This window comes from Temnothorax longispinosus, chromosome 7 (assembly GCF_030848805.1).
Source record: "Temnothorax longispinosus isolate EJ_2023e chromosome 7, Tlon_JGU_v1, whole genome shotgun sequence".
NCBI classification, from domain to species: Eukaryota; Metazoa; Arthropoda; class Insecta; order Hymenoptera; family Formicidae; genus Temnothorax; species Temnothorax longispinosus.
In genome coordinates this window covers 4,201,095-4,217,112 of record NC_092364.1, presented here as the reverse complement: position 1 = coordinate 4,217,112, position 16,018 = coordinate 4,201,095, and the positions used below count along the sequence as shown (strand labels likewise).

General features: G+C 39.7%; 1 protein-coding gene across 4 annotated transcripts in view; it reads left to right on the top strand.

Moving 5' to 3' along the window:
- Positions 1–16,018, top strand: part of Alpha-man-iib (alpha-Mannosidase class II b) — a 144,952-nt gene that overhangs the window by 102,618 nt on the left and 26,316 nt on the right. For all 4 annotated transcript variants that reach the window (XM_071783910.1, XM_071783912.1, XM_071783911.1 and 1 more), the window contains exon 3: positions 6,723–6,815. In XM_071783910.1, the coding sequence (XP_071640011.1) occupies positions 6,723–6,815 (93 nt within the window). The remainder of the gene's footprint in view (positions 1–6,722; positions 6,816–16,018) is intronic.

The window sequence follows — 16,018 nt, the reverse complement described above, 5'->3', positions numbered from 1 at the left end:
TGACCCTTTTCCCCCGTGAAACTAACCCCGCGCAAATTGGTTGGCGATAAACGCGCCAACGATGAACGAGGTCAGGAGTGCATCCTTGCTGATTGCACCGCGTCGCGTCGCGCCCTGAGTACATCGTCCCCCGATGCGTTCGACGGTAATCTCTTCTCCCCCTGCGTCGGGGAGGGAAACCGTGAACCACTCTCCGTCAATCACGTGTCGGGAACAAAGGAGCGCTTTAGCGCGCTGGATGCACCCATTTGCCTTCGCTTCGCCGGCCCCGTCATTGCCGTCGTTTACGTGTCTCCTTTGACGCGCTATTAGACGACGACGAGGAGGAAAATAAACCTGGGATCGGCATCCTGGGGCCCCTTTCAACTTTATCCCCCCGCTCACCCTCCACCCTGCGCTCGATATCGAATTTCTCTCATGGAATTGTCGTTTCTCCGGGGTATTGTAAACTGCCGTTGAGCAGATCCCTGGTTCGACAGCGAGCCTCGTTCGTCGTCAATTTATTTTTCGCCGCGAGAAGTACTCCGCCGCGTATAATTACCTCTTTTAACGTCTTTTTCGCGTTTGCTCGGTGAAACGCTCCGCTTTCAATAGAGAGTCAAGTTTGTTCGGTGGTGTATAACCAGTATAACTGTCGTATTTAAGAACATTGATCTTTTTTGGGAAGGTTTTTTTTTCTAAACTCAAAAGAAAGACGAATTAATTCTTTATTAATTGCATTAAATTAGATGGATAAGTAAATATTATTATAAGCATTTATTCTGCCTTGCTATAGACAATTCGGGTGTGAAAGAAAAATTAAAATGGAACACGAGATCGAATTTGTACAGCGCCAGCGCGGCGTATGAAAATACAGAAATATAAATATTTGAGTTGAATTTAAAGTCTGGTCTCTCTCAGCGAATTAACATTTCGCAGATATTCTCTTCACATTAATATCAGACGTCCCTTGGAGCGAGAAAATTGTAATAAAGATTATTATTATTATTATCGTTCCGCGCCACGCGTGTGTAATTAATAAAAAGCAGAAGAATTAAATTAATAAAAGGTACTCTCGACTTTTACCAAAATATTAGTCAGCGATTTTAACGAGTCACTCTGTTCTCTCTCCCTCCCCCCTCCCTCTCTCTCTCTCTCTCTCTCTCTTTCTACGATAATTCATGCACAATAATTAAAATCCGCACGTAATTTAAGTACAATTCGAGGCAATTAATTTAACGCATTTCACGCGCTGTTACGTCACTTTGTTACATCCCCATATCCAACAACTCGGTTTCTCTCCGCGTCATTTGTGACAAATGAGAACATCTTCCTTCTCTCTATTCCCCTCCCCCCTCTCTCTCTCTCTTTGCTCTTCATTCCTTCTTTTTTTGTCGGAATGAGATTAAATTGTTGGCTTCATATACTTGGGTGATGTAGCTTAATATAAAAATACATCTCGCGATAGATGGAAAAGCGCATTTAATCCTCGATCGCAGATTTTTATATCCTGGAAATCGCTTCTTGACGATGAATATCGTGTATAATTAAAGTTCAATATGTATATTCTATATTAGACCCAATCGACTTATGATATATATGTAGATATATTTAGATAGATATATAGTTTGATATATAAATTATCTAATGTAATCTAGTAAATAATTATAACTATAATTTTCATACTTAAAAGCTTGTATATTGCTGCCAAAATATAGTTCGTAAATTTGCTGCTGAATAAATTTCCCATTCGCATTATAAATCTTTGCTTATATCTATAATAAGAATAATACTACAACGGGACAGCAGGTGTAATCTGTAGCTAAAATTACGTGTGTCGCGCAAAACCTATTATTTCTATCCGCGTTAAGAATCATTTTATAATCGGGAATATAATTGCGCGCACCTTATCGCTTAAAATCACGTCATATTTTTCAAGCCGTAAATAGGATTACCGACATCGTTCGGCGACCGTGACGATGATGTGCTGCGGTCAAAGCGCAAAAGGAAAACGAGATTAATGAACGAACAGACCCGCCGGCCGCAGGCCGTGCAGCATATACAGTTAGTGCAGTTTTTAAGGATAGAAACGCTTTTATCGCGTCGGTCGTCTGTTAGCCGCGGCACTTGCCGTAATCTACTCTCGCAAAAATGCAGTACGCCTAGGTTAAAGCTGCGCCCGGTGCAGCGGTGCCCGGTTGGCTTTACGAACGAAAATAACATTTCGTTGGAACGACGTCGGGGTACTTCCGCAAATTGCGTGAAGGAATTCTTACACACGCATCAAAGCAGCACGAAACTCGCTCGCAGTGCAGCCATTCAAGATGATTCGGAAAGGATGCGACAGACATAGAAGCTCGCATATATACAAGACTATTCTTAGAATCAATGGTGTATTAAAATCTTCAAAAGTTTCAATCAGCCAATTTTGTACCCTTTTTATCCGATTTTATTTACATATCGTTAAGAAAATTCGTTTTTTGATAATTTAGAAAACTTTTATGGAGAAAGAGAGAATATATTACAACGCACATATTGTTAGTTTTTTAATAATTATGAAATTTGAACTCTTAGAACTTGAATTTTCCGCGTTTTGAGAATCTCGGAGAATCTCAGCTGACAGCCTCGTGTGCCTATTAATCCGCCGCTGCATGCATTGCACGGATCCTCTATCCATCGCTTCAACTTTGAGTAGACTGTCGGCGGATGCGCGCGGATCGATCGTCGAGTATCTGCGGGACGTCAATCTACCCACCGTTCGCAAACTTATTCCGGGCCTCCATTCGTGGCCTGATGTGGAGTGCAGTAGATTTTGCGTGAAATGCACGGATCGACTCGGCGGTATTTCGGTACGTTCATTCGACCCGATCGATTCGACGATTCCGCCGGATCGTACATCGCCCGTGCAGCTGTTAACTACGCCGACGACACGTTGTGCACGTCCACAAACACATTAGCACGTGCACGCCGCCGTTCCTAATGTGAATGAAAATTAATGAAACTTAAGTCTCAGGTACGGAACTCAGTAGAAACTATTCAGAATAATACTCTTCGGAAATATTTGCTGGTTTTTTAAGCCATAGAATACGTTGCGTTTATATTTTTATTACAAGTCGATGATGTCTAAAAATATTCATCCCATAGCGCGCGTCGAATATCATAAAAAGATTTATCTAACAGCAGTGTTACACACCTGTGCTCGCATTATTGAAGTTAAAAGATAACGTGACGTTACAATCAGAAAACTTTAAATACTTATAAAAGAATTATGAATTGAGGAGGCATGAAAATTTTTTATTGGGATGGTTAGGCTTTCGTAGCATTAAGTAAGAAATCGAAAAAGTGACCTGCGCTTAAGAAATTCAAGGGATGACTTGCAAATCTTAGGAAGCTAATTCTGCTCTACATGTATTATTCGGACTCGATATTCTCGACGGAGTTCGAGAAACGTTGTCGTCGGGATTCAAATGAGTCGCTTGGAAGAAGAAAGTACCAATCGGCCTTCTCCAGGCGAAATAACGAGCTTCTGCTAAAACGGTTAAAGTGGTTCTTGTAAAACCGTACGCAGTTGCCCGGGAGTCTCCTGCGGGACTTGTGTCGATAAGATAGCGTTACTTCGATATCCCTTTAAGACCCGTCCGTTCGTTCCCATCCCCCTGGCATCTTCCTAAGATCGCTATCCTCCGAGGAAATATCTTCTCCTTCCGGGATACCCCGTAAAACGCTTCATCTTCATTCGCTCCCGTGTACCGGAAGGGAGCCGGAGCCGGACGGACGGGATAGTTAGTTGCAATTGGAGCAAAAGAACATTTTCCCCGATCGACCAACGTCGTTGTAGTCCCGTTAAAACTGGCGTTTGAGATTAAAATTGATCTCAAAATAGCGGTTCTAAAATTCTAATCAATCCATACGAAGCTTGGCCGAATTACAAAGCATTAATGAAGGACGAAATTTTATGCTCCAACTTAAATCGTTTGCGAAAAATTACTTTCCTCGTAAATTTTTTAGTTATTTTTTCAATAATTCTTACACGAATATAAATCAACATAATAATTCGTTAAATTCGCGATTAATATTAATTTATGTAGAAACACATTATATTTAATGCGAATTATTTTTCAATTAAAAACTTGTTATAAACATTCACAAATTTGTGTGATCTCTGATAAGAAGAAAGCACCTCGATTCGATTTGATCTGAAGCAAGACGAACCAGACGAAGGGAGAACGAATCTAAGAAGATCTGAAAATATCTTCTCTTTCCCGGATAAATAATCCCGAGTGAAAGAAGCTACCTCGGTCGATGGATTAGGGAGCGAAGCTTTTCGATGTTTAATTAACGTCGACGGGATAAGCTCCGTTACAAGAAAGCTCGTCCGATCGCCGGATAATCGGAGAGCCTCGTGGAAGAAGACCTTTCCGGAGATATATCTCGATGGTGAGTCCGTTGGGCTCGATGGACGAGCTCTTCACTTGGGATTTAATTTTGACTCGGCTTTATCTCCGCCGTCGATCCCGGATTTATGGTGATTAATTCGCTCGGCTTGCTGTTGATAGAAATTAAAACGGGATTCGCGGCCCCTCGGTTGGCCGCTCTCAGTTTGTTTCAATATGCAATAATTGTGTCATTGCCACGTTATTCTTTCGAAGGATTATTTTTCGAATAATAAAGTGTAAATCAAAAATTTGCACGTGTCAATTTTACAATAATTGAGAATTTTATAGTGTTTTTGGCTTTAATACGAAATAAACAATTATGCACTATTGCATTATTAATATTTGTGATAATTTTAATTTTTGTAATAAATTTCCATTCAAATAACTTTTCTTTCAAAATCATAGAACTCAAAAAATTCTGCAGATAAATTTGCCGGACAATTTCGCAGACAAATTTTTTTGATCAGATGATAAAAGGATGTGATTAAACTAAAATTCAATATTTTAAAGAATCGATAATAATTTAATAATATTTCCGTTATTTTTTTCCGAGGAAAATTCTCTATTGCCTTATCTCTCGTGGATTGTAAAAAATACATATTTTGTAACATTAATGCATATATTTTACAATTTAGATTGGATAATCTACGTTGAGATCTCTATATGCCTGGGGCACATCATTGATTATTACCTTAATTTCATCGCTTAGCGCAATTTGCGATATTCGGTTCGCAACAACATCAATTTATGAGTCTCGTATTTCGCGTATCACAGTTGCCCTATCGAGAGAGATGCACGGGTGATTAATTATCGCAGCGTAGGACCCGATTCCACGCTATTGCGCTCACTCGAGCGTCTGCGGTCACTTCAGCAACAGCGCGTTCCGGCCGTTAAAATGTTATCTTGATTGGCAGGCACGAAGTAGGTAGCGCCGTTGAAATTTAATGGCCCGATTGATATTATATTATATCCCTCTTGCGGCCATGCACACGGTCGCTCGGGATTTTCCGCGGTTACGAGGTACGCCGAAACTGGAAATCTTCGAATTTTGTGGTATCTATTATACGATCTATATGCCGATACGCAGCGCGGCCGGCGCGTTCGGACTTGCGTAATCGATGTTTAGAACCCGGCCGGATCAGATTCCTCGCGAATTCCAATTTCGCTCTACTTCATTACTTCCCCATCCTCGAGCCCATTCGCGCCGTAGACGGTATTCAGGCGGTATTATTGCCATTTCTACAGGGTGTTCCGGAAGCCACCGGATCCGACCCGTACAAATTCCGCGATAAATCAACCTTTTGCCGAGTGACTTTCATTTATCACTCATATACTTTTTAACGATAAATATATCCGAAGTCCATAAGAAATCACGTAGCATATTTCTTTTTAGATCGACATTTATCTTCAATTGGACCTTAAAGAACGCCCTAATTTGTAAAAATCTTTTAATGTTTATCGTGGGATGTCTCAATCTCTCAAAGTATCGTTATTTTTCTCATTTTATCCTTTCACATTTGTGTTTGCAAAGACGTTCAAGATTCTGAAACACTTTCTTTTACATATTAAACAAAGTCGTAGCCCTTGTTATCCAAAGCCACGCTTGTCGTAAGATCAGCGCGAGGGAATCTCAATGGAAAGCGAGGCTTTCGTGTAAAGTCAACGTCATCGTGATTTCGCTATACGTGCGTTTACCTTATCGACAAGGTATCGCGTCAAAACTGTTACCGCGATAAAGCCGTTATTAACACGGGGTAATAAAAAGAATGAGCAACGCACGCGAGATTGCGAACGGATCTAAATACCACTCAATCGTTATGTAATCCGACAAGAGCGTTATTAACGCGATGTATAAATTAATAAAGTGTCTATAATGAAATCTGCAAAATGGCGTATATAAAAAGATCAAATTTTACCGGAACATAAAACTGGATACTCGCGAAATTGCCAGATTCGTTAAGTTTCGTGAAAGATATACGCGGCAATTTTGTAGTATACATTTAAGCAATAAGCGTGAAACACAATTAAATTAAAAGCGATTGCGATCGATTAATCTTTCCTTCGCGAAATTACACAGCATCCATCAACTCACTTCTGACTTCACCGAACGAAAGTATAACAACATATACGTATATTATACGTACGTTATTGCCTCATTCTGTGCGATGTTGTGTGCTGCGCGCCGGCAAGTGTGCGGCGAGCGTCCGCGAAATTTACGTCTTTGCGGCGTTTTCGTTTTATTAGCCACGAAGCAATATACGGGGCTGAGCCACGAAATTTCTAACGGTTGTTTACCTTCTCTTGCAGCCCTCATGGATGCGGAGCCGGGAATACTGGGACGACAGTTTCGAGGCACGTTTCGCGGAGCTGCGGAAAGATCCGACGAGACCACCCTTGAAGGTAAGTTAATTAGTCGTTGAAATATTTACGCGGACACGTGGACGGCTTGCGTGTACGTCATGATAACCCTAAAATTGGATTGTCCAATAAATAAGCCTTCGATTGACAATCCTCATGTTGGAAGCACACATTGCAGTCATATATATACGTTATGTAATACAATCGACATAAATTGTAGGAGAATGACGATATTCGATTTAATCTAATTATAGTAAGAGTTTAGGATCAATAAAAATAATTGCGACATAATGTATTGAAATACAGTCTAATGACGAATCAAATAATGTGTTTAAATATTGAATTTATTATAAAAACTTATTTATATCGAGAAATTACGAAAACGGATCGAATACCATACATTTACCATCACGAAGATTTTGATTTAATTAATGTTTATCATAATATTTTATATTTTATTCGCACGTTATTTTAACGTGATATCGCGTTTTAAAATATGTCGCGGTAGAAAATTCAGAATAACAGCGCAGCTGCAAGCTGCAGGCGGTTGCAGGTGTCGGGGGTAAAGGGATTATTGTATAAAATTATCAGATATGAGAGAAAAGCGTAAGACGATATAAACAGTGGAAACGTCTGGGGCCGAATACGAGCTATCCGCGTCCGCTCGTGCGAGATCTCTTCTCAGTGCTTTCACGTTGCCGTTAATGCGAGAGCGAAGATTTACGACGCCGCGGGAGTGTAAAAAGCTCGTCTGACGCGCCCTGGGAGAATCGTGAAATCGGGAAGGAGGCTTTGTTTACGACGTTATAAAGCATTTCGATCTTCTTTCGATCTATACCCTCGCGATTTGCTTTCCGCGACCGCCTGCTCAAATTTATGATATCCGCATTTTCAATCATACGGCTTTCCATAGTCTTTTTTTACTTACCATTAACCGACGATTATTTAAGTATTAATTTACCTTTATAGCGACACTGATAATTTATTTGTTTATATTTGCAAAGGAAACTTTTATTACAATTATATTATTGTATTTTACCAGAAAGAAGAAAGGGAGAGAGGAAGGAAAGGAGAGAGAGAATGGTGATGAATAATATAATTACTGATAAAATTGATCTTTAGAATTAAATATATGTAACTCATTATAATTATATAATTGATTTTATATTTCATAATGTGATACTACTCAGTTTATTACATGGCGTTCAAACATTCAAAAAAAAAAAATAATAAAAGAGATTTAGGAATCCTTCACGATACTTGAACGTTACGCGTAAGTAGTAAGGGTACGCCTCTGCTCAGCCGTGCGTGATTTCGCGATCACTATAGTAGTGAAACGAGTTCTTCCTCAGCTCTTGTGTTGTTTATAGCTATTTCTTTTCGTGTGCGAAAATCATGGGATGAATAATTACGGCTCGAGGCGTGTAAAATGAGGCGTTAATTAACTCGTAATTATAATTAAAAACAATATGCAAATCTTGGCCCTTTCACGTGAGGTCAAACGAGGTAATATTGAAAACATGTTGAACAAATATAACGCAAAATATTGCATGTGATGAAATTGATAGCTGTTAAAGAACTCATTAAAAATGACGAATGTTTAATAATCACGTAAAATCCGCGAACAATAGTTATCATCACGTTTGCTGGAAGCTATTCGATTATTAAGATGTTGCAGCGTAAATTATATTATTATTCAATATCGTTCCTCTCTCTGTGATGTAATAAATTGTAAATTACACATTTTTCTGCGCATATCTCCGAAAGCATGCCGTGAAAGTTCGTCTGCTTGCTTATTCGCGGACGAGAAACGCATCGACGCGTGCTCGGAAAAACTCCCTCTCCCCCCCCCCCCGTATACGCTCGCGAGTACTCCCACATGTTGCGGTTTTCGGGAAAACCTTTGTACGGCTCCCATTAACCATCGTCCCTAGACTCATGGCGGTTTGTTCTTGACGAGACAACTGACTGATTCGTTTGATCAAAGCTCGGAACAACTCCATTATGACTCAGCGATTGCAATTTTCTGTGTTCATGCGCTTTCGCATGTCCGCACCGCTCGCTTCTCAGCTCTGGTCATTATAATATGTTTACAGTCGTTATGGAACTTGCAATTATGAATCTTAGCATTCAGTTTAGTCGATTGTGTAGGTTGCTAACAAAAGACTATAGGGCTGCATTCCGATTATTTACTGTCAGCAGCTGTCAGTACTAAAAAGTTATAGTATACGTGACGTAAAATACAGAAAAATATAGATTTTCAGTACCGACAGTGAATATCGGAATGCAGCCCTAGATTACAAAACAATTTTGAAGCGGATAAATGTTATCATAACTTTTATATCGCATGGTTTGGCGATAAAAACAATACTACAAATATCGTCTTATTACATCTCCGTTCGGCAAATGATGAAAAAAACTATGATTTTTCATGTTATCAAATTGAATATTTTATCGAAAGAGTGTATACATACAGATACAAGTTATTATTATGCAAGCGACGACATTGTCACAATTAATGTTAGTACGCAATTTTATAATTTATTTTTTGACACCTTTTATCTTATAACTCCTATCACTTCGGAACCGGCTGCGTGATGTGATAAATTAGCGTTTCTTGCGCATATACAGCTTTGTTATTTCTACGCTGTAGAATTACGAGCCGCGCGTTAACGTGCATGGCGTCGCGCCAGGCAACGCCGCGGGTAATTACGCGTGGAAAGAAGGAATTCTCCGTCGTCCGTGTGAGGTAATCGCGCGGAAAATCCGGAATATGTAAAATTCATCCACGAGAGGAGCGTTTCGCCCCTCGTGTCGACCCTTCGATCCGTCTCGAAGGAAATAAGACGTTCCGCGAATGAATTCCGAATGCGTGTGTGTGTGAGATGATGTGCGCTCAGAGAGTAAGTACCGCAGATATTTTAAAAATGCAGCATCGACTTGCTAATTCGCGCGCTAAAACTTCGCGGCAACGTAAAATATATATCTCTGTATAAGTTAAATAATTTTTCGGAGGAAAGCGGACGTCGAAGACAACGCCAATTTCTACTTTGACGCAACTTGAAATCGTCCGTTCCCGTTTCTACAATACTTCTCTGGAGAGGCAGACAGTTGCAGTACGTAATTACGGAGTTCTTGTTTTTCTCCAGATGTTGTCACGAGCCGCTACAATGGTTCGCGCGTCTCCTAGTAAAAGTCATTGCGCGCCGGTATAATTGCTTTCTCTCTCACGGAGTATATATACACACTCTCTCTCTTTCATTCTCTCTCTCCGCTTTATTGGCAGAGATCTCTCGGTTCGCTCCGCACGTTCTTCTCGAAGAAAATTGCGAAGGACGCGGTATCTCATGCGTTCCCGCGTCCGTCGTTCGCGATATTCGGAGCCGCGAGCCAGGAGAATCTCAACTCTCGTCCCGTCAAGAAAATACTCGTTCGCTCCGGTCTCGAGTTAATCCTCCGGGATTACGGATCCGGATGCTGCTGATGTCGGACGCGACGAGGCGAGTTTGTTTGCCCAACGTATACGAGACTATACTCCGAGCCGATTCAACGTTGAAAAAAAAGCCTGATTCTCGATTTTTGGATAGACGTACAAATCTCACAAACTATGATCTCTCTCTCTCTCTCTCTCTCTCTCTCCCCCTTCTTCTCTCCCTTCTCTTTCTCTTCGCCGCGTCGCCGGGTTCGTATCCGGTACAAACAGAATTCGATGAGTTCAACAATACCGGCTCATCAGTCCATTGTCGTCAAGACTACAATAGCCGCGCGGACGGTGGCGGCTCTTTGGAAAACGTGTCCGACAATGGCGGGAAATGGACGCGATTTCGGCGCTCGGGATGCACCGAATGCACCTGCAAGTCGACGGACTTGCTGTCCTCTATTCGTCCGTATTGATACGGGGATTTTGGAGGCAGCGATGTCGAGCCACAGGAAAGAAGCGCTCCATCAAGTCGCATGATAATCACTATCGGTTTATAGAAAGTCGATCGTGCTGATAACAGACCGGACATAGTGGCAGGATTTTTTTTTTTACAGATGCTCTCCTTCAATTAAAGATGCATTATAATTGATAATGAGTAACTATATCTAATAATAATAATCGACAGCAATAACAAGTGATGGTAATTTGAATAATTAAAATACAGATATAATTATACAATTGTTTTTTATTAATTCATGGAGAACGGTATAACTTTTCATAATTGAGATAGAATTTTAAAGTTGCCTGTCACAAGACTGTATACAAAGTCGATTTGCGTTGAATGTGGAGCTATCAATATTCGCGTTGGCTCGCGGGATCTTCAAGGCGAATCCGATGTGTCTCGCGTCAACAAGCCAATTTTAACATATATAATTTAAAATCTCTCTTCACCTTTAGAGGACAGAGGAAATCTATTTTTAGGCTCCACTGGGGTCGCTTATTTTTCGTAGTATAACACTTTAATATATATATATGAACACTTTTCATATATATGAAAGTTATAAATAAAAATCATAAAAAGTCATGAAAAAACCTGCCCGTCTTCTAAAGGTTAAGAATTAATGTAGAAAAAAATAATGACACTTTTATTATGTAATATGATTGAACAATCGATTGAGCTTATCAAAAATTTTATTCGCTTAGTTAGTAGGTTTTTAGATATAACCACCGTGCCTCCGCTCAACTCGATGGTTCAGATAGATACACTTTCTGTCTCATTACTGTGTCTCTTGATTATGTCGATGTAGCGTCTAAAGCATTTGAAGGATTCTTAATGAGGTTTCCCGCGCGTCTCTCTCTCTCTCTCTCTCTCTCTCTCTCTCGCGGCGCGATAGCGTTACGGCTTCTCAAAGAACGCGTACATTTTCGCTTGCGCGTACCGTCTCCCCCATTTCCGACATTCTTCGCAACGGTACAAAAGGCACGACACGAGCACCTCGTGACAGATGTAAGGATGCGTAAGGTACTACAGACTATAAATATGCGAATTTAGCTAGCATGACGTTGTAATGTCGAACGGAAGACTGCTGAGAGAGAGTGCTGAGAAAATGCTTTAATCTTACAATAGTGAGCCGCGGCAGATAGACATCAAGTCTTTCCAATCACAAATGTTTATTTTCTAATTTAGGATGGATGAAAAATATTGTAATCATATTCTTGGGCATTTTTAGTTATAATCATTTTCCAACATTATTTTATCAGTGAGCTCAATAAAGATGAAAATATGAAAATTAACATACGTATAAACAATATAAAAAATGTAAGGAAAATTTAAATCATTTTTCTTAAAGATTGCAGTTTTGCAGTCTCGATATTTTTCATTGGTGCTGTCGATACATTTAGCAAAGAGAAGTCTAATGTAATACCAGGTACCAACATTGTTATTCATATTACATCACTATTGCGGGGTTCGGAATACTTATTGCTGGTCTTTTGCTTGTAAAGAATGAAAAGTTGAAACATACATTTCGGAGTGTTTGCATCCTGTTTATTATACCTACTTTACAGTAGAATACTAAAACGTGAGAACTTTAACGCGCGTTCTACTTTTGCATCTTTTAGTATTTGTCCCTTTGGTCATGTTGTTTGCTCCTTCGACAACACTATTTCATTCTCGGTCGATGTATAAATAGCGCAATCCAGAGATATACATTCAAAGCCTTCGAACAAAGTGGCAAGCCTCACCCGAGAAAATACCCGGGATTATTTGCATTCTACGGAGAAATCGCGGAGAGATGAACCAACTTCCCCGTCACATTCCTTCTTTCGAGGCCAATCAGATTTGTGACCTGCGAATATTTATATCCGTTGAGCGATAAATAAGATCATTTTGAAAATACTGAAAAATAACAGTAGTAACTTTGAAGACAATTTTTTGTGATAAACATTTTAATTTGTAAAGGCAAAATAAAATCATGTCTCTTTTTTAGACTTGTAAATAAACTTACAACAAAATTTAAAAGCAAAATTTATGACAAAGTATTGGTTTGAATAGACGCTATCGTATATATTACGGAATAAATTTCTATAATGGGATTAAAATTTCTGATAAAATTTCTAACAAAGCATTGCTCCGAATAACTATTATTATTATTAGACGTTATGGGAGATAAAACCTGCGCAAAGCACTCGTGATTATACGTAACAATTTTTCCATGGCGTATGTAATGTTGCGAACTTCTTAAGAGAGTTATTTATACGTTACCACGAAACTACATGGAAGTTGCAACCAGTAACTACATATTCCCGAAGTTTGGTCTTTACCGTTGGGAGATTCGAAAAGTTCGGTGGTTTGTGGCAGTGTTAATGGTCCCTTGACTAAATTTTTAGTCTTAATAACAAGATCATCAAGAAGACATATGGATCCGTGTTCTTCGCAGCAAATTTTTTTCGTGTCGTGTTTTGCGCAGAGATGTAAAAAAAAAACACAGAGATATAAAATTTTGCGCCATCCAGCGTTTTTTTTTATAACGTCGTGGAACAAAAATAGAAGGCAGAAAAGTTATATAAATTGTAGAAATAAACGGAAAAAGTTTATACTTAATCTTTATATATTTTAATTATAAAAAATTCAGTTTTTTTTATAACCGTAATTTTATTCTTTAATTAGAGCTACTTTTTCAGAAAGCTTTAAATTTAATGCGAGCTAAAAGAAGTCAAGCTTTTTTCATCCATGTATTTTATTTGCGAGACCCAAGAAAGCGTTTGAATTCGCCGTGTGCAACGCAGACGCGAACGAAGACGTTAATCTTATCCCCAAAATCGATTGTAGCTCCGCTCTAACGAGATTCCTAAATTTGTAGCCTCGAGAAGCACGGTGGAGCGATAGGGTTTCGATTAACCTCGATCGAGTCCTCGATCGAGACGTATTTTTTCTGGAGGCGACCCGTAAAAAAAGTAGAACGCGCGCAAACAACACATTGGCAATTTCGCGTCGCGCAAGATTATCCGTGACGAGTTACCAGCGAGAGATGAGACGCATATCTCTCTTTTTCTCTCTCTCTCTCTTTCTCTCTTCCGCTCTCTTTTTCCTCCTCCCCCTTCTCGTTATCTTCCTCCTTCTCTCTGGTTATATGACCGATACCGTAAAAGAGCTGGGGCAAGTCGGGGAAAAATATCACCTCTCTTACCGTCAATCGCCTATCCGGCCGACTCAACGGCAAATACAACGTAATGAAACGAGGGTCGGTCGTCAAGGTTGTACATCAAAACTCACCCCTACCTCCTTACGATCATTTCCATTTTTTATCCGCATTTTTTTTACGAGCGTACCTCGATCAATGCTGGAACGGCGGGAATAAAGCGACTCCGTTAGATTGATCGCTCTTGCACGATCCATTTAAAGGGTTAGGCCACCTGACACTTTCAAAAAATTTTTTTATTTTAAATTAACATTTATAGTCTTCAAAATAATGTGTAACAGATTCGTAGTATATTTTGAGTAACACTTTTTAACATCACCAACTTCACATTCTGGTAGCACGTAGATATATTCGAGCTCATGAACAACAAAGGATCCCTTAACTCTTGTTATTCATCAATTTTTTCTCCTTCTTTTTTATGTTTCTAATTGTAAAACAGGAATTGTGGAGAGAGAGAGAGAATGTCAATTAGGCCTTAGTATTCGAATTTTAGTCAATTGGTTATAATTTTTTTAAAAAAGTTTTTTTTGAAGAAATGGATTTTTTAATTAATAAAAAATTGATAATTTGTGGCAAAAAAAATGTTTTTCTTTAAACTTGTACAAATTGTTTATTTTTTCGAATTATCAAAATCAGCTACAAGAGCTAGGACAAAGTGTTTTAAATAAATCTTTTTAGTAATTTAATTTCAGATAATCTTGCTCGGAGATATCGTGCGAATTAGGGCAGACATTTGAAAAAAATGTATGTTGTAGAAGAATTATAATTGCTACAAATTAATAAATAATACTTAAAAATAAAAATTGTTTTTTATAGTTTAAGTAACGTTAAACGTTACTTAAACTATAACGTTAAAGTACGATCTACCCCACAATGGTATTTAATCAATATTACATTGCTTTTACTATTTCGAAAAAAATTCCGAAAAAGTAATCTCATTCTCAGGCGTCTAAGGTGGCCTAAACCCCTTAAGGATCGTCGCTGCTTGCGTTGGATCGCGAAACTTTACGGTCCTCGTATACCTCCCGCTTATCGATATTACCTTTTCGCCATCGTGCTTATTTTCCCGTCGCTTCCGTCGCGTCGTGCAGGAGAGGAATGAAGAAATAGATCCGGACGATCTAGATGACGATCGCGGCGCGGGTTTCCAATTTAAAAGTCTGATCGTCTTACTCTAGGAGGATCATCCTGATCGTCCGGTAAGTCCAGCCGACTTCTCTCGCGCGCCGTAGGATGCGGGGTATCGCGCTATCTCGCCGCCCTCCGGTATTAATATTCGATGCCATTAACGGCGCAGCAATTGCTTCCACCGGCCCGAGACACGCTCCCTTACGCTTCAATCTGAATTCCAATTTGGTCCCCGCTCCGCGTTTGGGTATAATACCGGTGGCTGTGATTGCGCGGCAAGGCGAGGGCACTCCCGGTTCGCGCTCCATCTTCCCGTTCGGTGTCGCGGTTAAGGACGATAATAGCGATCCGAGCAAGTAGCTGGCGAAGTTACCGGCGAGGTGACAAAGTACACGGAGGGTCCGTGCGGAGCGAGTAAAGGGGATGAAGACGGTCTACCCACCCTATGCCGGCGCTGTGGGTGGTGGACCGGTGAGAACAGGCGAGGGCAAAGGGCGTGGGAGGGTATATTAAAGGGGCGCTATGACCCGATGCGCTTGTCTCATGCATACCAATAAGCCCTGGCTGCTATGCATCTCGTATGTAGCAGAGTATCCGCCTGCAGCTTGCCGACAACTTCGCTTATTTGTCCTGTGAAATAGATTCCGCGTCGCTCTTGGCCCTTGACTACGATCAAGATTACCCGCCCGTATATATACGATAGACATATTGTGAATATGCAGATTAAACTAAATTATTCGATCATTATTTGATCGTTGTTTATTAAGCACTCTTAGCTAAATTTTTTTAAAGGCAAACACGCTTAAAAGTGAAGATTTGTGTTTACAGAATTTAACCCTTAAAGCGCACATGGGGTGTAAAATGTCTTTTTCAATAATTTTTTAAACAATGTTAATTTTAAGAAATCGCTATAATTTTTGTTTATCCTTAAAATACATGACTTTAACTTCATTCAGAAATTTTTATGCAATAAAATAGTCAATAGCGTCGTTACA